A 24,648-nucleotide genomic window follows, 5' to 3' on the forward strand; every position below is an offset into this window, starting at 1 on the left:
ACCACCTAGAAGGCAGAGTTTCTCCATCTGTTTACACCAGATGAATTAAAGTGCATAGCAGCTACTTTAACAGTTCTTAGAGAGAGAAAACATTCAGCAAGCCTCAGCAAGCTTGATGCTTGTTATGTACATCTTGCTACAGACGGCTTCCTTTTTCTTGTTCTTCTTCTAATCCAGCCTATCAGCAATTTTGTTGAAATTTCAAATGGAATGTGCTGAAATTTCTGACTGCTGCCTGATGTAACTCTGGAAGCTCTTGTCTCCAATGGGATGTTCTCTACAAAACAAGGAATAAAGAAGAGGGGGGCATGTCAATTACACATTTTGCAGAGCAGGAGAAAATCTAAGGCATAAAGAAGGAAACCTTTTCTAATTTTTTCCTTCTAGGAGAAAGCCCCGGCATGACTGAAGTTAATGGAAATCAAGGAAGCCCAATAAGAATTTGGGTAGCCTGGAAAGCCAAGGCGGCAGCCAACTTTAGGTTCCAAAAGAGCAAGAAAGGGGGCTTGGCAAGCCATCCTCAAATATTCCGGATGAAGTTTTAGCAAGGCTCAAAAACAAGGTAATGGCAAGTTGGAAGTATTTGTGTCCTATGAGCTTCACACAGAAATGCTTCTTTACATTTACATTACATAAATGTAGTAAAATTTGAGAACGCAGAAAAGACAAGCTTAGTAAAATAGATAATGAATTTAGAAATTTAATAAGCAGAAGGAGTGAGAAATGTCTCTTGATATATGTTATGTGTTGTAGGAGGTAGTTATGTGTTGTTTGTACGTATGTTTGTAGTGTATAAGGAAAAAAAATAATAAAAGTGTACTCTTGGGTACTAAAAAAGAAGAAGAAATGCTTCTTTACACAAAGACAAAGACTTCCGGCAGGAAGAAGTTTATATGGGTGCAGGGAAAGGCAGTGATCAACCTTGCAATGAAGGGGGGGCTCCTGGTGATGGCACTGAAATCCAGAATTTCCCATTTTGGTATATCTTTCACATTTCCCCCCTTGCCCTTTCTCCAATGATCTGTTTATAGAATTCCCATGCTGCATTTAAGTGTTTGCTATAAACCATTCCAAGTTCAGAAAAGTCTCATGTATGCAATCCTATAAGAAATCCTTGATGAACAGCAAATCTCATGGGATACCAATGAATCTTCCACAGTTTTTTTTAAAAAAATTATACCTGCAGGAACCTGTTCACTAGTCCAACTTCCTCAGTCACGAGGAATCAGATCCTAGCTGCGTTGCGTGCATAAAGCCAGGAATCACAATCCCTCACTGTGCCCTTCGGCTGATGACTGTCCATCTCTGGACGAAGCAATCTTTGGTGGTGCGGGGGAATGAGACTGTATTTTTCTATGGAGTGGGATGCTCGTGTCTGAACTTTTGCACCCTTGTACACCATGCTGAGGATGTGTTCGGGTCATGCCCTCATTTTAAAGGAGCCAATTTCCATTTCCTGAGTCTTCTCATCTGGGCAGATGTATTTATTTGGTCATTGTTTCAGAGCCAGCACTGAAGTCTCATAATGGGATTTCAAATGCAAGTGTTGTGGGGCAAAGGGGAACTGATTTGGCAGAAATGCTGCTGCTCTGTTTGATAACCGAAAACCAGCAAGCACTGCCTGCTTCCCACACCATTTTAAAACAAACCATTATTCCTAACAAAGAAGCTAAAGAAACATATGCAAGCCAGATGGGACAGGATGTATGCCCAGGCCCGTAGCTATGGTGGGGATTTTGGGGGCGCTGCCCCCTTTCTTAAAGGTGCAGCCCCACAATAATTTCTCCTGTGGATTCTTTTTTCAATCATTTAAAACATTTTTAAAAGGCATGTACTCCTTTAAGCAGAGTGGGGTGCTGTAGCTAATTCCTGCACTGAGCAAGGGGGTTGGAGTAGGTGACCTCTAGGATCCCTTCTGACTCTGTGTCAAGAAACTGGTCTCCGTTATGAGAGTTTTTCTGCCTAAGGGTTAGCTTTCTTGACTGTAGAAGTCATCGCCCCACCTGCCGGCTTGTTATCAGAATTGTTGCTTAGGCTGGCAGAAGTGATTAACTTGCAGCAGCTGAGAACTGTCATCTAAAGAGGTTAACAGCTTGCCATTTACAGAGCTATCATGGCAACAGCTTTCTGTTGGCTAAATGGCTTTTCTTTCTGCACTGAGAACTTCAGCCTCAACAGAAAAAAAAATTGCCCCACAAGCCACAAAATCCTGGCTACAGGCCTGTGTATGAGCTGACAGAGATCTACTGGAGCTGATGAAAAGAGAAAGAACTGTACATGAGGTTTCCTCTAAAGGAAGTTTGTAACTGCTGAGACCATTTAATCAGGGAACAAGAAGTCCTATCATTAAGCAAAACAAGGCAGAGGACGAGTGAACCTGCTTGTGGCTCAGGAGATCGACAACGGCTCAGTGAGCAAGTCTTCAGCCCAGGTACTGGAAGGTCCCTGGTTTGGGATGTATAAGGGTTGGCGGACCTGAGACAGCCGTTCTAACCACACAAAGAAGCAAAATTCTGTAACTGGATGTGTTGTACGATAAGCAGTGTCAATGACCCCAAACTTCTTCAGAGGGTGGTTAAAATGATCTCTTCACAAGATTAGAACCACCACACAACAATGCTATCCTCTGCACCTTCTAGGCACAGAGCAACTCCATGCAAGCCGGATCACAAGAGAACTGGTGTATGCCAGAATAGTATCTGCATAACAAAACTGTTCACGGTAACTGCACAAAAAGCAAGCCAAACCTGAACCCCCTTCTCAGTGTTTTGGAAGACAAGAACCCCATGGCAATCCAGTGCTACTGGGTCAGGATGCTCTTGTGCAAACCACACTTACTGGCTCCCATATTTTGTCTTCTTGAACTTATCCCTCTTGTATTGGGCATGTTCCTGCTCTAAGGTTTTAACACTTGCGACAATCTGTTTTAGTGTCTTGTAGGTCTCTTGAGGGTCATCGATGAGAAAGGTCGAGTACTCTTCCTGTTCTGGCCCATCATATACAGATTTGCTGCCACAAGCCTCTGCCAGAAAGAAGATGGGGGAAATGAGACATTTGTCTAACGCACACACACGAAAGATTAAAAACAAAGCATCTAGGCAGAACCGATATCCAGATAATAGCACGTCCATCTCTACTCATCAGGAGCAAGAGGTTATATACCAGGGAAAATATACACAAAGAAGAGTCGAGCAGGATCAGGCCAAGCGTCTATCAAGCCAGGCATCCTGGTTTTCAATAATGATCAGTCAAATGACTCTGAAAGCTGGGGCCTTTTTTGGAAAAAGAGGTGCCGGAATTCTCAAGAGGGAAATGAAGTTTTCAATCTGTATACTGAAAATGCATGAACTTTTACACATTTTTAAAAGAATTTTGTCGAAGAGGTTCCGGAACTCCGTTCTGGCACATTCCCCCAGAAAAAAAGACCTGCTGACAGCTCAGAGCTAGAGCATAAAGGTAATATCCCTTCTCCAGTTTGTTTCCTAGCATTTAGTTTACCTTCGCTCCACTACCATGGTTAGCAGCCATTGATGGACTTACCTTCTGCAAACTTGTCTAATCACCTTTTTAAAGCCATCTAAAACATGGGCTGCTTCCACACGGGGGCTCAAAAATGCACCTTCTGCTTGGAAGCACAGAGAGGGTGCAGATGGGGTCACCACGCCCCTGTCCCCGCTGTGTTCGCTTTTGCTGCAGCTGTACCCCAAAGCCTCTCTCCTTCTCTGCATCATGTCCATGCAAAAGCAACGACAATCATGCAGGGCCTCCTTGCAACCCAGCACCCCACCCTTTCTTCTTCCTTGCCCAGATGAGCAACAGTTTAAAACTATTCTGTTGCTTAATTCTGGGGTGGGGTGGGGACAATAATAGGCTAAAAGGAAATATGGAGTGGCAATCGGCCTTTCTTCATATTGACTGTAGGCAAAGCATCCACATAGACAGTCTGCCCACAGTCACCCAGCAGTTTCCCCAGTGAGCCAGGGAGACGGTCTAAAGGTACTTTGAGCTTTTGCATGCATATGCTGTGGATTAGTCTGAGGAAGGAACAGCTTCCTTCTGCTATCTATTCTGTTGGAGCTTTTGTTTTTTACTTTGCACGTTCATCTATGCTTGATTAAACGTAGGCGACTGCATCTTTTCATTAGCAAAAAGTTTTTTCTTATTCAAAGCCAAGGACGATAAGGGCAAAGGGGATGGGCAGTTCGGAAACAGCAAGAGGGGTCATAGGTTTGCAATTACACAGGGTTAAGTTTAAATATATCTAACACCATTGGCTTACTTCCTATGAAGTTATATTTATAGTTTTAGCTTAAGATACCCTGACTCTCCCCTGTGCTAAAGCAGAATCTGAGGTCTGGCAAACTGGCAGTTCAAAATAGTTTGCAAGCATGCCAAGAAATGCAGTGATCATATGATGTTCCTCCCCTCCTTCTACATTCATTGAATATATTTGTCCCGACACTCAGATTTCATTGATGAATCTGAAAGCAATCGTCTTTTAGGACCTAAAATGATGAATGAGATATCTGCATGTGCCAGCAGTTAAAAGTTGCCTGTACGTTGGCAATCTGAATGATGAACTGATCAGTCACTTCCTAAATGTATTGTTCCCTTCAAGATTCACTTCCGCTTGCTAATTCTGAAGAAATGACTTGCAACATAGACATCTAAACTTCTCCGTGATTTTGTTTCAAAATAATTATTTAAAATCTAGAGGATGTAATTATGCATGAAACTAAGCATATTGTCATTTATATATGAAAGATATTTACAGGTATAATTTCAGATTCTCAGGAGCAAGACATTATTTAAAATAGGAGTTTTAAAATGAGGCAGCTAAAGAAAAGAGTGACCAGTTAGCACACTTACCTTCCATTTTCTCCAGTTTAGACATATACAAAATAAAAAGGGAGTAGATGCGTTCAGTTTCTCTATCTCCATCTATGTCTAATTGTATATTTGCTGGTAGGCCCCTACAAAAACATTTAGGAAAATGTTAAACTATGAATTTTTACTATATTTTTTGTTGTTGTGGTACAATTGGACCTTTGGCTTGCAGAGCGACAGCAATATTACAAAGCTAAACAATATTATGAAAATTTAGTCTATTTAAAATATATATCAAGTTTTGTTAAAGGTGATGATTACCTTATAGCCTAATATTTTCTCTTTTTGAAAAACTGGAAGAGTGATTCCCTGCCCCATGCCAAATGCTCTAAATTGTGGAAAGTAACACTGGCTTCCTAGTTTGTGGCTCAGCAAAGAGTGCCATAAAGATTTAGTTCAACACAAAGATGCAGTTTGTTCTTTTTCTTACTTTCTTAATACACAATTAATCTGGCAGCTCAGGTATGGGGGAACACAATGTCTCCTTAGAAAGGCATATGCAGGAGATAAATGGGTAGATGCTATGTGCTTTAACTCTTCTGTTTTTTGAGAGGGTCAAACATCAGCTCTCATTAGTCTACTTGTGTTACCTTAATGCACAACATATACTGTCATGCAAATGCTACAATTAACAGAAATGTCAACATCAACTGGTAGTGTAACTCCTACATAAGTATGATCCTTGTTCATAGGATTGAGACTATGGTACGGTTTTTTTCAGCACATGCTTGTGATCATTATGTGTTGAGATGGAAAAGGAGCCATGCCCTTTTCAGGCAGTTGCCCATTGTGGTGTGCCAGAAAGTTCCTGTTTTGCAATGTATTAAAATTCAAGGGAACCATTTTAAGCTGATGGATAGGACTTTCCCAACAACAGAAGGTCTCTCACCCATCTTGTGATATTACTATTCTCCACCTATATGCCTGAAGGACATTTGCCCTTCTCCCTTTAAGAGATGGAAACTATGGAAAGAAAGAAAGAATTCCAAAACTGAGAAATACATATAATATAAGGTGCAAGCTGCAAAGCTGCATTTCTACTGCCAGTAAAGTGTTAAAGGAATGAATAATTTACCTTCAGTCAGAAAATGGCTAGAGTTTTTACTGGGTATTTTTTCTTTGTAGTTCAGGTTTGAATCATCAGTAAAATGGGTTAATTTGATTAACCCATTAACCCTGCATAAACTTATATCTGCATAAAGCACTAGTGCTGAATGGAAAACAGAGTCGTTTCTCGGTTATGGGGTGCTTCATGCAGTGTCAGGGCAAGCACCACCCTGAAAAAAGTTATCCTGCTGAGATGGGAGGGGGGGAGAGAAATGCCTCTTCCAATATAGCACCTGCTGTGTTCAGGGTTTTTTTAGGGGGGGATAGTATAGTAATAATGAATAATTATCGTATGGCATTGTGTGTGATATAGCCAGGAGATCCTGAGATTGTCTGGCAGCCTGAAGTTCTAGCTCTTTTAGTGTTATGCACCACTAGGTGGCGAGCTAGACTTATTTTTTGGGCTGACAGAGCCCTGAAAGAGCTGTAACTAACCCAAGGTGACCCAGCTGGCTTCAAGTGGAGGAGTGCATAGTATAGTATTAAAAAGGAGAGATTGAATGCTGTTGACCGAACAACTGAGCCCATGTTTTAGTTAATCACAGAAGGCTTCTAATAGATTAATCCTACAGATTAATTGAAGCTCTAATGGTGCTTTAGCAAGAATAAGACTTCTAAGACTGACTTGTACTGTAAAAGCCTACATAAACTAAGCTGGTTTGCAGCTGTTTCAAGGAAAACCAGAATAAGGAAACAGCTAAGTAGCATTTTAATGCATATCAACACGGGCTTGCCTTCCCATCACTTAGCACTGGTTCACAGACTTTTAACGATCTGAAGGCTACACATTTCATCACCAGTATGCTTCAAGGAAATTTTAGAACAGGAAACATCCTAGAAAGTCCTTACCCAGTGCAGGGAGTACAGCCAGGGGTATTATCCGCAGTAGCTTTGCAGCACAGCCAGTGCCCATTAAGGTATGCCGAGGGGTGATAGACAGTGAGACGTTTCTTGTTACACTGGCTAACTTTGGTGAGGATATCAATCCAGTCCTTGGCCTCGACACAGTTATTTGCTTGGATATACAGGGCCCTTTCAGGCTGGATCACTTGGAACATCTGAAAGGAATAGAGATGAAGAACAACAAATAGTCATTTAAAATCTAATGCTCATACAGAAAAGTCTGGGAGAGACTTTAGTCCTTTAGTCCACCAGGCTAGGCCCCAATCTCAGATCATGAAATTCCCAGTTCAAACCCCTGACACAAACCTTGTAATTGTGAAAACATGATCTGTAGCTACAGAGCTGAACTTGTTCGGGACTGTGCGTCAAATTCCTTCTGGGCCATGAAGTCCAGTACCAGAACCCCCTCCTCCCCTAGCAGCTTAATTTACCTCATGGATTGAGGTACCCTTCCACCTCAATAGGTCTCCAAGACAGTTGGAATAAATGATTTTTTTAAAAGCAAAAACAGCAGAATCATTTCTATAGCTACACACTGAACAGCAAGACTTATTTTTAATTTCGTATGTTAAATTTTTCACAACATTTCGTGTTACAGATTGATAAGAAAATCACATTTCTGTATAGGACTTATTTCCACTTGCCACTTAAAAGAAAAAAGTGCCAGAGGAATGTCTCCAAAGGAAGTATTCCACAGATACATGACAGAGCCTGTCATGTATCCTGCCAACATCACTGAGCAAAGCTTTCTTCCAGTACTAAGGAGATTTCTTCCAGTTTAAACAGCTTTTCCTCCAGTAGAAGAACTACGGTACTTAAGTTAGCTGGAAGCAGGCTCCTTTGGCTGAAGGAATTTCCTCCAGCCAAGGGTGGGATACATGCCCCTGTTCTTGGTTGTCACCTGCCTCATCTTGAAAGGCTGATGGAGAAGGGCCTTCAGCGAAGGTCTTACAGACCGGCATGTCCATGTAAGATAAGGTAGCCCTTCCTTGTGATGATGAAACAGGATAAACTCCATCTTTGTTTCTTCAAGGAAGGATAGCATACACAGATAACAGAACATCCAGTATTTTCTGTCTTGTACAATTACAGTGTGAGAGGCCTCACTCTATAAAAGTAATGTTTTATTTATAATATTTAATGTAATATTATACAGCTTCTGAACAGCAGTAGCAAATGTGGTCTTCAGAGAAGCACCATTTAATACCAAATACACATTCAGTCTTTATTCTCCTATAATTACAAGCTGTTTTGAAATGCCTTTTAAAAATTATAGATCTCCTTCCTAACATGGTATTAAAGGAGGCTAACAATGTTTTTTTTTAAAAAAAAAAACTACAACCACACAATATACAAACCACATACAGTCTCATATAAATGAGAAAATTTATAACAGCTTTGGTATTATGCATTTCACAAGAAAGGCCTACTCCTGTGCTTGGCCTTTATACAAATAATTCCATATCAATTACACCCCAGACAGGCTGTGCTCATATTGACTCAAGCTCCATGTGATAATGGCAGTCCTATTTCTTTAAGTCTGGGTATAAAGTAGGGGGGTATATGTGTGTGTGTGGGGGAGTGGTTTCTAAATTCCTAAAGCAAAAAGTGTGAGGGAAGCTGAACTCCCCTACCCCCATGTCTGCTTCACAACCTCTCTATGCAGACGCTTCTCTCTTCGTTGGGCACCCTTCCAGGACGCAAAGCCCAGCTGGAGGAAAAGTGATATCAGCTGAGACCCTGCAGAGATGGAAACTGCAGGCAGGGGCAGAGGGGAGAACTTAGAAACACCACCTTTCATGGGTCCCTTTTGCTTAAAAGTAAAAAAACAGACAGACAACCTAGGCTCTCCACTTCTGCTTTATATGCAGCTGCGTATTAAGCAAATTCCAGTACCATCCTAAGTAGTGTTACACCCTTCTGAGTCCACTGAAGTCAATGGGCTTAGAAGGGGGTAACTCTGCTCAGGATGGCACTGTCAGTCTACCACTAGTATGTGTGGTCTGAGGCTCAGTGGCTGGTCAAGCATTAATGTTTCTGCAGAATTTCTGATGATGCAGGTGCCAATTCCACATGCACATACATGACAAAAATCCAACCTGCATCATCTTTTTTGCAGCATGAGCAAGCATTAATGTTTCTGCAGAATTTCTGACGATGCAGGTGCCAATTCCGCACGCACATCCATGACAAAAATCCAACCTGCACCATCTTTTTTTGCAGCATGATCCCTTCAAAAATCCAAGTGCTGCAAGGAGACACTTTCGTAAACACTCTTAACAGGCACCCATACACCCAAGACCAAAATCTTCTGTATATTATGCAGCACGATGTTTCGGGTCTCTGAAGGTGAAATTTAAAGAAACAACTAATCTAAAATCTTGTAATGACGGATGATTACCGAGCAAGCATGGCTCAAAGTATGCTGCCCATAACTGAATTCGTATTCAGTCCCAACCCGATGGGCAGTAACGGCTGTGTCACAGTGCTATTTAGAACAGCTCCGTGGAGATCTATGAACTATCTATTTTTAAGAACTGATTACAAATGAGCAATAAAAATAGTTCTCAAAAATAACACAGAGGGAACCTGCTTACGTTTTTCATTTTGAATGACTCCTCTTCCAATTTTTCTACAGCCAGAATGTTTTCAATCGGAATGCTACATAGTGGATGATCACCTGCAGGAACCAGATCAGAAAGAAGATCATTTTAAATGCTCGTCCTGTGACCACTGGAGGCACTTAAGGAGGATGGCAATGAGGAAACGCAGTCCTCGCATTTGAAAGACACACTCGCTGGCAGTAATTTAAGTTGTTCCAAACACCATCAATACAATGACACAAAAAAACCCCTAAAGAAACTGTGTATTATATAGGGCTGAAACTATACCGAAAGAAATCCCTATTCTCTCTGTGTGTGTGTTTGTGTGTGTGTGTAATGTAGATGAATGTCATATGGCATAAAGATAGCATGTTATATCATTACTGCATTTTCTGTCATTAAAAATCTCAAAGTACTTATTTCATTGCCCCTTAAAGCATCTTTCTCTTTTGAAAAAATCAACATATCTAATTCTTTCTTTTTTTACTTTATTTATATAACTTTGTATATAAAAATGACAAAGAAACATGTATAAATCCATTACAGATTGAAAACTACTTATAACTATAATATACTCAACAGTACCAATATAACAACTTTCAATACATGAAATCTAAAAGAGAGATTATAATATAATATTTAAAATATCAAAAAGACATTAACTCTATAGTCCTTTGGGAGCATGCCACGATGAGTCATATATTCTAGTACTGGGAACCAATACTCAGCGAATAAGGTATAATCAGCATCAGAGCTGGTATGCTTCAAACTATCTGTTATTTTTTTCTGTAATAAAATATTCCCATATCCTCTCATGCCATAATAAAAGAGAAGGGGCCGTTCTACCCCTCCATTTGGCTACAATAACTCATTTAGCTGTCACTAATAGAATCAAGATCAAATACTTCCTAGCTAGTGCATTAGGAGAATCTTTCCAATAGTTTAAAGGCAACAACTCTGGAGAGAAAGTAAGTCTAAAACCTGTAATCTCTAATTCTGACCAAGGTCCTACTCCACAGAACTGTGTATGCATCATAAAGAACAGGAATTTTCTTTCAACCCCAGAGAATCCTTAGAGGTCTCATTACATGAAACATGATATTTGAATTGGGTTGGAGGGTTCCCCCCATCTGACTCCTGTTTCACATCTGACTAGGACTCTGCTTTAAAACAGTGTGTGGTGGCATAAAACCACAGAGCATGGCAGGATGGCAGGAGGGGCTTCAGCCCTAGAATCACAGAGTTGGATGGGACCTCCAGGGACATCTAGTCCAACCCCCTGCACAATGCAAGAAATTTACAAATACCTCCCCCCACACACCCAGTGACCCCTGCTCTATACTCAGAAGAGGGCAAAAAAACAAACAAAACCCCCCCCTCCAGGATCCCAGCCAAATTCCCTTCCACCCCATGCTGCTTCTAGACAGCAAAAAATAGTAGCATGAGGGCTGTTTGTCCCACTGCTGATTCCACAAATCTGCTGTGGAATTGACAGTGGGACAAACATGCCCCCCTTTCATTTTTTTGCGGTCAAAAGTGGCGTGGGAGGGAAGGCTGAAGCCCCTCTTGCCACTGCAATATGCTCCACAGATGAATTGGGTCCAATGTTCCCCCTAAGCTATGGAGTCTTGTGAGCAAAAATTCTACTTGGTGAGCTGCTGGAATTAAAGTTCTGAGCAAACGATTTGGCTACTGCATACATCAGTTTGCTCTGGAACCGTCCTTCCTGAGCGGAGACAGAAATGGGTGAGCCAGAGGCTAAAAAACTTTGAGCTAGCTCGCACTAACTCAGCTTAGAGGGAACACTGATTGGGTCCCCCCCAACTATTGTGAAGGAGAGTCCTGGTCATATGTGAAATGCAGAGTCCTAGTCAGACATGAAAAGTTCCAGACTTGTGTTTCATGTCTTGTGTAATGATACTCTAGGTTTATAGAAAAGTCCAGAACTTTTCCAAAAAACTTTTTTTAAAGCCCCTAAAACAGAGATGAGGGGATTGTACATGCCCAGACCTTGCCATTCCAGTGAAAAAATGCAGCCCGAGATCTAGCAAGATCATAGATGACATTCTAAGGAGGTTTAAAAAAAAGGACAAGGAGGGGCTGTGGTTCACTGGCAGAGCATCTACTTAGCATGCAGAAGGTCCCAGGTTCAATCCCCAGAATCTCTAGGTAAAAGGATCACACAGGAGGTGAAAGCAAAGATCTCAGCCTGAGACCCTGGAAAGCTGCTGCCAGTATCAGCAGACAATACTGACTTTGATGGACCAAGGGTCTGATTCAGTATAAGGCAGCTTCATGTGTAAGGAATGGCAGGAGGGTTGAAGGAGAAAGAGGATGAGGTGCAATGCTACCACAGTCATCAATCAGCTGGGTTTCAGACATGACTTTGGAAGGCTGAGGCAGAAAGTTCATCTCCCATACTTTGTGCTTCAAAGTCTTTTGCCACTGCTACTCACCTGCTGATGTGGGGGTATGCTGGGGCACTCTTTTCCATCCATCTCCATTCCCATTAGCAAGCAGGCCAGCAGCAACAAGCTCTGAAGTAGAAAGTGTGGGATGTACTTTCCACTTCAACCCTTCCCCTTCTCCATGGTCTGACCCGCAGGAGGGTAGGAAGGTAAAGAAAGAGGCCATTGGGGAGGGGGGAGACGTGAGAAACTAGGGCATGGATGGATGGGATTTCCCTCCATCCTGAATAGTGCAGGTTCCTCTCTTGTTCTTTTATATTAAGAAATAATACTGAAGAAACAGAGGATGTAATTCCATTACCTTTGCTTTTCTGATAAGTAAATTCATGGTTAGTGAGTCGAAACCATCTCTTTTTGAAGTTCTTCATACCAAATCGTTTCCTACCTTGTGCCCTCTTTATCATGAACCTATAACAAATGAGATCACAGCAGCATTACCCAACTGGAATTCTTAGCAATGAGCGTATAATGAGTCCTCAGTGTAGCCACGGTGGGGCTCCCCGGGGCTAAGCACCACCCTGAAACTGCCCCGCCCCATCTGCCCTCCACCCCGACTTATTCTTATTCCAACAATAAGAATGCATCTTGATAAAGTGTAAGGCTAACCTGTGCTAACTTAGGCCTGTTTTACACAGATGCATTCGTAACTTAGGCCTGTTTTATGAAGATGCATTGAAACATTCTATTCTATGAAATATTCTATGTCTCATGTCACCTGTATGAAAGTACCCTCATTTCAAACTTGTGTACACCTTCCAGAAGGCAAAGCTACCACATGGAAGGAGATGCTGACGTGGGTGCTGTTTCAAACATGGGATATGTACATTTGAGGTGGCATAATTAACAATTTGAGATATGCAGAAGACACCACATTATTGGCAGAAAATCATAAAGACTTGAAACAACTACTGATGAAGTTTAAAGGAGAAAGTGCCAAAGCAGGATTACAGCTGAACATCAAGAAGACAAAAACAACGAGGACGGAGGAATTACACAACTTTAAGGCAGACAATAAAGAAACTGCAGAACAAAGATTGAGTCCAATGGCACCTTTAAGACCAACAAAGTTAAGATTTTCAATTCCTTGGCTCACTTATCAACTAAAAGGTAGACTGAAACCAAGAAACCGGAAGGAGATTGAGATTTGGAAGGGCAGCCACAAAGGAACTAGAAAAGATCCTTCTAATTCCTCAAAAAGAATGTCACTGGAGACGAAGACCAAGATAACTCATGCTATGGTATTCCCCATTACTATGTATGAATGTGAAAGTCAGACAATGAAGAAAGGTGACAGGAAGAAAATTGATTCATTTCCAATGTAGTAGTGAAAGATAGTTTTACAGATATCATGGACTGCCATAGAGACGTGAGTGAGTTCTAGATCAAATCAAGCCTGAATTTTCCGTAGACGCTAAAACGACTAGCCTGAAGCTATTGTACTTTGATCACTTCATGAGAAGACGAGACAATAATGCTAGGGAAAGTTGAAGGCAGTAAGAAAAGAGGAAGACCCAACGTGAGGTGGACTGACTCAACAAAGGAAGCCATGGCCTTCAGTTGGCAAGACCTAACCAAGGCTATTAATAATTGGACATTTCAGAGATCATTAATTCATAGGGTGACCATAACTTAAAAGTGACTTGATGGCACATAACACAACACATGTTAACAACAACATCTAAATGGCTTTCACTCTCCATTTCTCGACAGAGGCTAAGCACGATAGGTAAAATCAGGGCTATTTTTGGCCAGGAACGCACAGGAACGGAGTTCCGGCTGGCTCCTGAGCTGGCCATGCCTAGCAGGAACTCATTAGCATAATAGGCCACAGCTAACAGCAGAAACTCATTAGGATTGGCCTGACATGCTACAGTTCCTGCTACAAAAAAAGCCCAGGGTTTTGACAGTAAACAGAATAAGAAGCAAAAGGTGGGTGTGGCTGGATGATCACACTTCTGGTAATATGGGGGCATGGCCTAATATGCTAATGAGCTGTGCTGTCAGGGTGTGGCCTAATAGGCTAATGAGTTTCTGCTGTTGGGTGTGGCCTGTTATGCTAATGAGTTCCTGCTGGGCTTTTTCTACAAAAAAAGCCCTCGGTAAAATGATAGCAACTCTCTACAGATATGCTCTTCAATCAGTTCTGAAAGAAATATTTAGCCATCAAATAATGGGTAATGAACCATGAACCTTGAATTTGTCCCCAGAATTTAATGATGATTCAAAAATGTAGAGTCTCTTTAAACGTTCAGTACAGAATTTCATTAATAGCTGTACAAGTGGGAGACAGCTTGTAAAAACTGAACAAAAACTGAAAAAGCACCACACCCACACTTGTTGTACAAGTAGATTTTCTCCAATAAGAAGTCATACTGAATTTTCAAGTGAAGCAGAGTTACAAAATGAAAGCAAACAACCCAAGGGGGGGGGGGATGAAAATTAATACAACATGGCAAAAAAAGTGTTCAGTGAAGAGCACAAATTTGATGGTGTTCTAACTTCCACTTTGAGGGTGGAACCACACAACAGGAAAAACTGCTATGGGGGAAGGGAAGGGAACATTTGCCCAATTTTCTTGCTGAAAACTGCTGCCTCCAACCTGGTTTTATCCTAACTGGGGAAAAGTTGGGAGTATCTGTAAATTTCCTCTAGTAGGGACCCAAGCAGTTTGGATGTAGTGATTTTGGTGGGAAAAGGGGAAAGATTTAAACACCTTTTCGCTTCCTCCCCGACCCCCAATTTCTACCTTACAAACCACAGCCCTGACGACCATATTCTGCAAAAAGAAAATCCATTACGAAAAAAGTCTAATGCTGTGTGCAGTTATTGCCCCCCCAGCCAGAATAACGAGACAGACAACGGTTTGGAATAAAACAAGGGCCACTTTATTAAAGATTTAACAGAAGATTGCAGCTATAACAGCTAAGCAAGCATGGAACAGGCAAGGCAGGCGTCACTCCCTGACCAACCCCCTTGCCCTTGAAGGGCAGGTCACCCAGCTCTGATCGTGAGCCAACTCTCTGGCTCGTGACCAGCAGCCCAGCAAACTGGTTGCCCTCTAGGAGCGCCTACCCCTGAAGCCTTCCAACCTGCAGGGAGGAGCCTGCCCTAGAAGGTTCCCAGCGGAGGTGATCACCATTCCCCACCCAGGACCCTGAAATCCGAAGGCAGTTCCTGATGACCCCCTGTTCCTTAACGGGATATGCCATAAGGTGCTCACCAGTTCTGTTTTATTGCTTGCACAAACCTGCCAAGTGATCAACCCATTTAAACATCATCCAACCCAAACATCCCTTCCGTCCACTGCCCTCAGTGTAAGGTAGGTGAAAACACCCCCAACCATTCAGCCAATCAGGGTGGAAGCAAAAAATTCCTACCTGGCCCCATTGGCGACCAGCATCAGCCTACACTAAGAACAGGGCAGGCAGGTGGGCGAGCATGCGGAGCAACAGCCAGGTGGGAGCGGAGCCTAGCCTGCTTTAAAAATACCCGGCTCCGCCCCCCCGCCATGTCAGGATGCATGGCATCCTGTTCCGTTGCTGTCCCCATTCTTTGGGGCAGCAAAATAGCCCCCGCTCACCAGTGGCGTTGCCAGGCGGGCGGAAGCTCCATACTCCAATCACCCCAAACTTTCTGACAGTGCAGTCCTATGCAGAGTTACACCCTTCTAAGTTTCTGGACTTCAATGGACTAGTCTTAAAAGAATGTAACATTGCTTAGTATGTCACCTGTCAGAATATCCTTTAAATGGAAGGTTCTGCTTTAGCTGTGGTCCATCGTCCTTCAGGGGAAGGAGAGCTATGAAAACACATACACAGAGTGGTGTGGAATATGGTCTCAAAAGATTCTGAACATAAGAGAGCCCTGCTGGATCAGAACAGTGGTCCATCTAGTCCAGCAACCTGTCTCATTCAGTGGCCAACCAGTTCCTCTGGACAGCCAGCAACAGGGTATAGAGGCCGAGGCCTACCCCTGATATTGCCTCCTGGCTCTGGGATTCAGAGGATTAGTGCCTCTGAATGTGGAGGTTCCCCTCAGTCACCATGGCTGGTAGCCATTGATAGACTTATCCTCCATGGATCTATCTAATCCCTTTTTAAAGCTGTTTATTCCTGTGGCCATCACTACATCCTCTGGCAGCAAATTCCACATTTTAAATTACTGTCTGCATAGAATAGTATTTTCTTTTGTCTGTCCTGAACCTACTACCCATCAGCTTTGTTGGATGCCCTCAAGTTCTAGTATTTTGGGAGAGGGAGAAAAATTTCTCTGTCAACTCTCTCTACCCCATGCATAATTTTATAAATTTCTGTCATGTCCCATCTTTGTTGTCTATTTTCTAAACTGAAAAGTCCTGGATTCTTCAGTCTTTCCTTATAGGGAAGGTGCTCCAACCCCGAATCATCTTGGTTGCCCTCCTCTGTATTTTTTCCAGCTCTGTGATGTCCTTTTGGAGATACAGTGATGAGAACTGTACACAGTATTCCAAATGAGGCTGCACCATAGATCTATAGAGGGGCATCACAATATCAGCTGTTTTATTCTCAATCCCTTTCCGAACAGAGAGTTTGCCTTTTTCACTGCTGCAGCACACTGGGTTGACCCTTTCATTAAGCTATCCACTACAACCCCAAGATCTTTCCCCCTCTCAGTCTCAGCAAATTCAGATCCCATTATCTTATACTTGAAGTTGCAATTTGTTGTCCCAGTGTTTACACTTACCAGCACTGCATTTCATTGGCCACATTGCCGCCCACTCACTCAGTTTGTGGAAGTCCTCTTGAGCTCTTCACAGTCAGCCTTGGTTTTCACCATCCTGAATAATTATGGGTCATCTGCAAACTCGGTCACTACACTACTTACCCCTAGTTCCAGTACATTTATGAATAAATTAAATAGTACCAGCCCCAATATCAATCCTTGGGGGACCCCCATTTCTTCCCTCCATTGTGAGAACTGTCCATTGATTCCTCTTTGCTTCCTGTCACTTAATCACTTTTTAGTCCATTAGAGAACCATCCACTTATCCCATGACTGCTAAATTTACTCAAGAGTCTTTGATGAGGTAGCTTGTCAAAAGCGTTTTGAAAGTCCAAGTAGATCATGTCTACCGGGGTCACCATTGTCTACATGCTTGTTCACTATCTCAAAGAACTCCAAAAGTTTGGTGAGACAGGACTTCCCTTGGCAGAAGTCATGTAGATTTTCCCTCAGCAGGCTTTGACCCACTATGTGCCTAACAAGTCTATCTTTGATTACAGTTTCTACTACTTTGCCTGGGACAGACATTAGGCTGACTGGCCTGTAATTTCCTGGTTCCCTTCTGGATCCCTTTTTAAAAATTGGTGTCACATTTGCTACTCTCCAGTCTTCTTGTACAGTGTCTGAATTTAGTGATAGGTAACGTATACGGGTTAGTAGGTCAACTATCTTACAACTGAGTTCCTGAAGAACTTGCCATCAGGACCTGGAGACTTATTGATTTTTAATCCCCCCAGAAAGTCTAGAACTTAATCTCTGGTCACTTCAATTTGGTTCAGTTCTTCAGACTCCTTTCCCGAAAATAGGGGATGTGGCATGGGTACGTGCCCCACACTTTCCACAGTGAACACAGAAGCAAAGACGTCATTGAGCTTCCCTGCCATCTCCCCATCTTTCTTTAAGCAAGCCCTTTATTCCTTTGTCATCCAAAGGCTCCACTGCTTCTCTAGCTGGTTTTCCTGCTCTGAATATATTTTTAAAAAATGTTTATTGTTTTTCTTGATGCTTTATTTATTTATTTATTTATTTATTTATACATTAGATTTCTATACCGCTCCAAACCCCGAAGGGTCTCTGAGCGGTTTACACAGTTCCGAATCATCCCTAACTAAGGCCACATGTTTACAGGGGTCGGGGCTACTTACTGGCACCCAGGTGGCAGGGCTTTAAGCAACCCGCTCCTCAAAATCTCTTTTTGCATGCCTAATTATTGACTTACATTTCTTTTGCCAGAGCCTGTGGTCCCTCCTGTTCAGTTCACTGGGGCATACCTTCTACTTTTTTTAAAAAAGGGACACAGGGAAGAAGAGCAACTCATAGGTAAGTTATGCACAGCAGGTAAAGGATTTCGAGTACTATGAATCGTGCCCAGAAAGCTACCAGAAACCAGTAGAGCACCGAGGTAGTGAACTCTCTTGGGATACTGATTGATCCAAAGGCCTTTCTAGAAGCATCCCCCAATGAAATTAGCTCCAAATCAATGTTAAAGTCTGTAAGGAATGGAGGTTGTTTAGGCTTATGTTTTGTTGGCTCTGCTGGTGGGAGAGGGTTATAAGTTTAGCAGAACCCAGCCTTGCAAGTCACTGGAAGCTATCTGCTCGCAGCATAACTACTTTCAGCTGCAAGATTTCGTTATTGTGGAGAATCATCCTTGGAAACCTCCCTAATCTTTTCAGGAGCCCAGAGGGTTAATTAGGGAGTTGAATTCTTATCAGCCAGCTGCCTTCACGGCAGGGGAATGGACATAAGAAAAGGGAGCCACTGTTGTTACTCACTCACTCATTAGGCTTTGCAGGGTGGGACCGGCTACACTCTGCATTGAAACGATGAACTGCGACTGAGATGGAACTAACCCCCATTCTCTTCAACCTGATAATGGACATCTTAGGAACTGGCCTCACAGAAGTGAGTTATTGTTTCTATTGGTCCAGTGACCTGGCCTTTTACTGTTGTTGTTGTTTTGCCGCTGCTTGTCGTTATTGGATGTTTTCTGCTTTGCATACATTCCTTCCAGTTCAATTGATTTTACTGAATTAAACCTGGTAGTCCTTTTTGAAATCTTGTGTCCAGGATTTATTTTGCAGAGTGAATGCGTTTACTCATATAAACGAAACCCAAGGTCCTCCAGACCAGACAAAGTCACACAGCCAGTAGACCCAGAACTGGTGAAGGGCATAGAACATAGCCCTGTGTAGATTTCTGGGTTAAAGGAGATCCAAGAACTGGAAGCTAGCCTGCGGAAGAGGTAAAGTAGCCTAAGAGGAACTAGAATGTTCACATTAAAAGTATGTAGAGGATTTCTGGAGAAAGCAGAAACGTGCCTATTGTCCTCTTTCTGGTGGTTCCACCTAAATGCTTGATAATAGCTGTGGATACAGTCCTACATTTCTGCGTTGTTTTTAACATCTCCCATATCTTCCCCATGCAACTGAAGCATAGTCATAAACAATGCTCCCTCTAAACTGTGGAGTCTTGTGAGCAAAAATTCTACTTTGTGAGCTACTGGCATTAAAGTTGTGAGTTAACAATTTGGCTACTGCATAAATTAGTTTGCTCTGGAGCCATCCCTCCAAAGCGAAGCCAAAAATGTGTGAGCCGGAGGCTAAAAAACTGTGAGCTAGCTCACACTAACTCAGCTAAGAGGAAACACTTGTCATAAACAATTTTTTTTTAAGAAAAAAAATTCCTGACAGCTAAAAACACTTAAAATTCCAATAACTGGCTAAAGCCAATTTCCCTGTTACAGAAAAAAGTTTGAATCAAAGCTATGTTTAGATTTTCTCAAAGATACTACATGAATGTCCTTGGGAGAAACAAAGGAATGGAAGCAGCAAGTGGTGTCCCTCCACCCCACTTCCTCTTTTGAAAGGAACCAGATAGGCAAGAAGCCATTTGCTGAGTGTCTCCAGCCCACTCAGTGCCAGCGTTGCAACATCAAGCAGCAAGACCACAAATATCTCACACATCACATATCAATGTACTCGACTGACGGTCTAGTGTAGGAGAATCACTCGCCCTTGGAGTGGATGGAGAAAGCGTCTGAACCGTTGGCGAAGGGGAGGCACACAGAAACCGCACTAACCACTCAAGCAATTATTCTACAAGGGACCCAAAATACAGCTGCGTCAATCACCTCCCCACTTCAATGAACCCAGCCTCTTAACCCTGAGAATGATGTAACTGCTAAAAACTGGGATTTAAAATACGTGGTGCACCATTTGAATGGTGTTTTAAGAATTTGGAACTGAATGTTAACGACACTTAGATGGGGGCACCTGCTTGAACAGCAAACACAGACACGAACACTTTTTTTGCATGCTCATTAAGTTGAAGGAGAACCGCAATATCAAAACTTCCCCATCTGTTTTTCCAGATGCGCGGCATGAATATTAACTATAGCTTAAAACTTCCTCTCCCCAAAGCCAAAGGAAACATGACCCTCCCCTGGATAAGAAGGGAGTGTACCCCACTGGCAGGTCACTGTGGCAAAGAACCGGTTGCCCTTGCCCTCTTACCTGCACGAACTATTATCATCAACTTTCTTTAATGTTAGTTTAAGAGTCCTTGACACAGCAGGCCAAGCAAGAAGAGACAGAAAAAAATCAGACAGGAGCAAAAGAAAGACAGATGCTTAATGAGACATTTAAGAGTTAGAGGGGAGGGTTGCAAAATTATAAAAATGCACTTTTAAAAGCAAAAGAAAGACAATACAGACAATTTTTAAAAAGAACAACCAACTCCTATTCATATTATTACGGTTAGAAGCAGGCAGAGTTTCAACCATGAACCAATTTTATTCATAGTTTTGTAACTGGCCAATGAAAGCCAGTGTCCTTTACTTTGAATTGTGGTCACATCCCCTAGAATTGCTACAGCCTTTCCCTGTCCAGTAGCAACTGTTAAAACTATACTTTCTATATGTCATCTTCCAAGTGATTAATTAATGCATGTTAAATAGCATTTCTCAGAGACTGGACCATTTACTCTTTTTTGCCTTGGCAACCTTCTGATAGATACTCACCCTTCTTTAAGTAGTATTGGTTGCTCTATGCTCTTGTGATCTCTTCTTCCAGAGGATGAAATCAATTCTAAGAACTTGGGAAAAGATAATGTATAAGTATGAAACAGGGGGTTAAACTCACATGATCATTACTTGATGGAAGAACGGATAAAGCACCAAGGAAATGCAAGCAGGCTTTAAAAATTTTAAGTGCTTACCCACTAGGAGAAGAAAAATAACACCGAAAGGTTTATATCCAAGTAAATAAAACCTAAACTTCCGTGTTCAGATTAAATGAGATAAAGGACTTATGTGGGGCACCACATGTCTTTGACCCATAAACCACACCTACTGCTCTGCCAACATTCACAAATAAAGGCACATGAAAATATAACTCGGCCCCTCCCCTGACTCTAGACCTTTTAGATATTATTTTTGCCGCTGTTCAAGCAACTGATCCTATTTGCTGGTCAAGGAATACCGGAAAGCCTTCACCACACACAAGCTATCGCCATGGCGTGGGGAAGGCAGGGAGGCATGAATTCTTGGGGTGGCACCTTGCCTGCATGGAACCAATCCACAAGGTCACAGCAACCCACATGAGTGCAAAGTCCTTCCACGTTCTCTAAGTCGTGCGGGAACAACGACAGGAATTGCACCAGTAAAAGGCACTCTGTGTTCCCTTCCTCTCTTTTCCTTTCCTTTAATCTACAGTTACCCCAAATAGGATGGCCTTTCTTGCTCTTCAGCCCAGCAAATTGCTGAAATGGGAAAACGAGTTCTGAACAAATACACCCACACCCTTAAGGAACTGCTCAATAAATAACATCACAGTAAACAACCCATACTGCTTGTTTCATCTCTGAAGGAGGAGGACGAGGAGGAAAAAAGCTCCGAAGCATATTTTGATTTTAGTTCGGATCCAGCAATTTGCTTACGTGTGGATTCCAGATCTTCCCCAACCTTCCCTCCTTTCACCAGTCTCTTCTGTCCCTAGGAAATCTGATTCCTGGGATTCAGGGACTTGCCAGAGGAAATCTGATTCCTGGGATTCAGGGACCTGCATGGAATAAAAGCCATGCAGGTTGTTGGGCTGCAGTGAGGAGATAAAATTGCTGACTTCTGCCTGTGCCGCAAGTGGAGTACTGCTGCTGTAAGAGGCAGAAACTCTGCCCTGCAGCCACTGCCCTGCAAGGCTTTCATTCCGCATGGGCCCCCAAGAACCAACATTCCTGAGGTAAGAAGTGGCTGTTGTGGGGAGGGGAAGATTGGTGAAGATCTATAACTGCTAGGGCCTTCCAACGACAGCTTACTGGAGCCGGCTCATTTATGTCTCTTGTTTTTAATAGCCTTTGTTGTTAGCTACTCATCAGCATGCTTCATTTTTTTAACTTTACAACTGGAAGCTAGAAAGGAGCGATCCCCAAGTTGGCAGATTCCAATCTCATTTGCGCTACAAGCTCACAAGACGCAGCATGATGGTGAAATTGTCCTCCCCGACAAGGCTACTGTAAAGAGGACTTGAGATAATGTATCTGAAGTGCTTTGAATACTGAAAGTGCAGTATAAATGTTTATTCAGAATAAATGTTATTCAGAAGACAGAAATGCAAATAATGAATGTATTGAAACAGCTGACATTGTTAGGCTCAGAGAGTGCACAAAACATAGTTATTACTTACATTTTTTACTGCATCTGCATACTTCTGCTCATTAAAGTTGTCATAAAATGAAGCCATATAAGATTCCTTGAAACTGGCCTGAAATGCAACCACCGATATGTACTTATGTTGAAACATGGCAATTTATACAGAAGGCCAGAATACCGACGTCAGCAGAAAATTAAGACTCACTCATTCATGAACACATATTTCTTGATGCTAAAAAGAACCTAAAAGCTGTTTCCGTGTAGCTTAAATTGCAATGGTATTCACAATAGGTTCACATGCCAAGCCCACAAATCAAGGTATTTCCTTTTAAATCCTGGATATAGTTCAAGCTCTCTTTTCTCAAACACAGCCATTCATTCTAAACTGACAATAAGAGCAAAGGGAGATGACGGTTACAGTCCACAAGTAAATTTATGGCCAAATTCAGAACTCATTCTCATAACCAATGTGTGTGGGTGTGAGTGACCTTTTCCTTAGGAAGGTTGCAGCTTTCTCATAACAAATATACTTCTTTAGGGCTCTACCACATTAGGAACACTAGTGTCCAATCCCTCATATAATCTGAATACAATATAAGCAAACTCCAGTTGTGTCTCTTTACAGAAAATGGTTATGTGAACCGGTTCTCAAGCATTTCTTTTACTAGTTCAGTGAACCGCTGGATCACATATCATCTATATATCTAATTCTGAACTGGGCCCAAGAATGCAGATCAAAAACTCCATACAATAAGGCCATGGAGAGGCAGGGGAGCCCCCAGGTTTGCAGAAATATCCTATTTTTTTAAATCAAGGATGGAATAAAATATAATTTTAAAAGTTTTAAAATGCAGAGATCTTGGCAGCTGTGTTGGATTGCCTAGGCAACTATGGATGTTTAGATAATCCAAAATGTCTACCATGGTTTTTAGAAACTGGAGATGTGGGGGGTGAGGGAGTCAGCAGGCAGGAAAGACAAAAAGGGGTAAAGTTAGAGTAGTGGGAGGGAGGGAATAAAGAAAAATGAAGTCAAAGGGGAGGGAAGGAAGGAAGAAGGGGACAGGGGAAAGCTGCAGGGGCTGTGAGGGGTAGGGTTGCCAGTTCTGGCATGTGAAATTCCTGGAGACCTTGGGGGGGGGTGCCTGGAGAGACTGGCAGAGTCTGAAAAAAAAAGAGTGTTCAGGGGGTATGTGATGCCACAGAGTCTACCCTCATTTCCTTCAGAGGAACTGGTCTCTGTAGTCTGGATATCAAATGAACTCCAGGCACCGTTTTGAGTTTGATAGCCATATCTGAGGGGGAGGAAAGGAGGGAAAGCAGGGGAGGAAGACCAGATTCCCCCTCATGGGTTTCCTGCTTGTACTTTCTGAATATGTGAACTATCAGCCTTGTGCCTACCTCTAAAACTAAAAAATTATTTTTAAAAATGTAATATGCAGTTTAAAATCATTGTAAATATACACAGTTTTAAAGGAATTATGATTCACTGTGTTCACTTCAGCTGTAATCTGTCTTCCTCCTGCCCAGTACAAGAGCAGATACTCTAAACTCATAGATAAGGTTCAGCCCAGAAGAGTGGTTAGTCTTGCTATCCTCCGTACTCTGATTTTTCTCCCGGTATGATTTTCCCTTACAAAGTCCTCTTCAAGTTTCCTCTCCTAAAATATACACTTACTATTTTTGTTGAAGATCTAGTTAGCTTTAAGCTTCACAGTCAAATATGTCCCTATGACATGGGGTCTTGAATAGCACTTCAAGAGCACAGTCCTCCCTTAAGCAAGGGCATCCGCTAGGAAGGATTGCTATAATAGAACAACAGATCCTTCTACTCCTCCCTCCCACCAGTCCATGGATATGAATTCTGGAGGCCGTGTAGCTTAAACAAGCAGAGGGCTAGATGCTATTTAGGAGTCATACACAGGCCTTCCATTCCACACAATACAACAGTGATGTATAGTGGTTAGAGCATCGTATTTGGGCTGAGGAGGTTTGGGTTTAAATTCCTACACAGCCATAAACCTCATTATGATCCTTGGGCAAGTCAGCCAAGCCTACCACACAGCATTGTTGTGAAGATGTAGTGGAGAAGGAAAGAACCACTGTCCTAAACGCCTTGTAAAATATAATAGCTATAATAAATGGCAGCGCAGTGCCTGCATGCAAATGGGGAGGAGGCTGTTTACCTACGGAGATGCCTCAGGGCACTGTGTTTATGGACAGAAAGACTGTGCCCTGGTGCTCAACGATCACACTCAATTTAAAATGCACTAAG

General features: G+C 42.3%; 1 protein-coding gene across 1 annotated transcript in view; it reads right to left on the reverse strand.

Annotated features, from left to right (window-relative positions):
- Window positions 1-201: 201 nt before the first annotated feature.
- Window positions 202-24,648, reverse strand: part of RASA3 (RAS p21 protein activator 3) — a 202,628-nt gene continuing 178,181 nt past the window's right edge. The window contains exons 16-23 of the mRNA XM_015411759.1: window positions 22,411-22,488; window positions 20,751-20,824; window positions 12,270-12,376; window positions 9,495-9,577; window positions 6,844-7,052; window positions 4,870-4,973; window positions 2,839-3,022; window positions 202-277 (exon numbers count right to left, since the gene is read on the reverse strand). Coding sequence (XP_015267245.1) covers window positions 202-277; window positions 2,839-3,022; window positions 4,870-4,973; window positions 6,844-7,052; window positions 9,495-9,577; window positions 12,270-12,376; window positions 20,751-20,824; window positions 22,411-22,488 — 915 coding nt within the window. The remainder of the gene's footprint in view (window positions 278-2,838; window positions 3,023-4,869; window positions 4,974-6,843; window positions 7,053-9,494; window positions 9,578-12,269; window positions 12,377-20,750; window positions 20,825-22,410; window positions 22,489-24,648) is intronic.

The sequence above is a fragment of the Gekko japonicus genome, unplaced genomic scaffold, assembly GCF_001447785.1.
Source record: "Gekko japonicus isolate JY-2015 unplaced genomic scaffold, Gekko_japonicus_V1.1 scaffold247, whole genome shotgun sequence".
NCBI lineage: Eukaryota > Metazoa > Chordata > Lepidosauria > Squamata > Gekkonidae > Gekko > Gekko japonicus.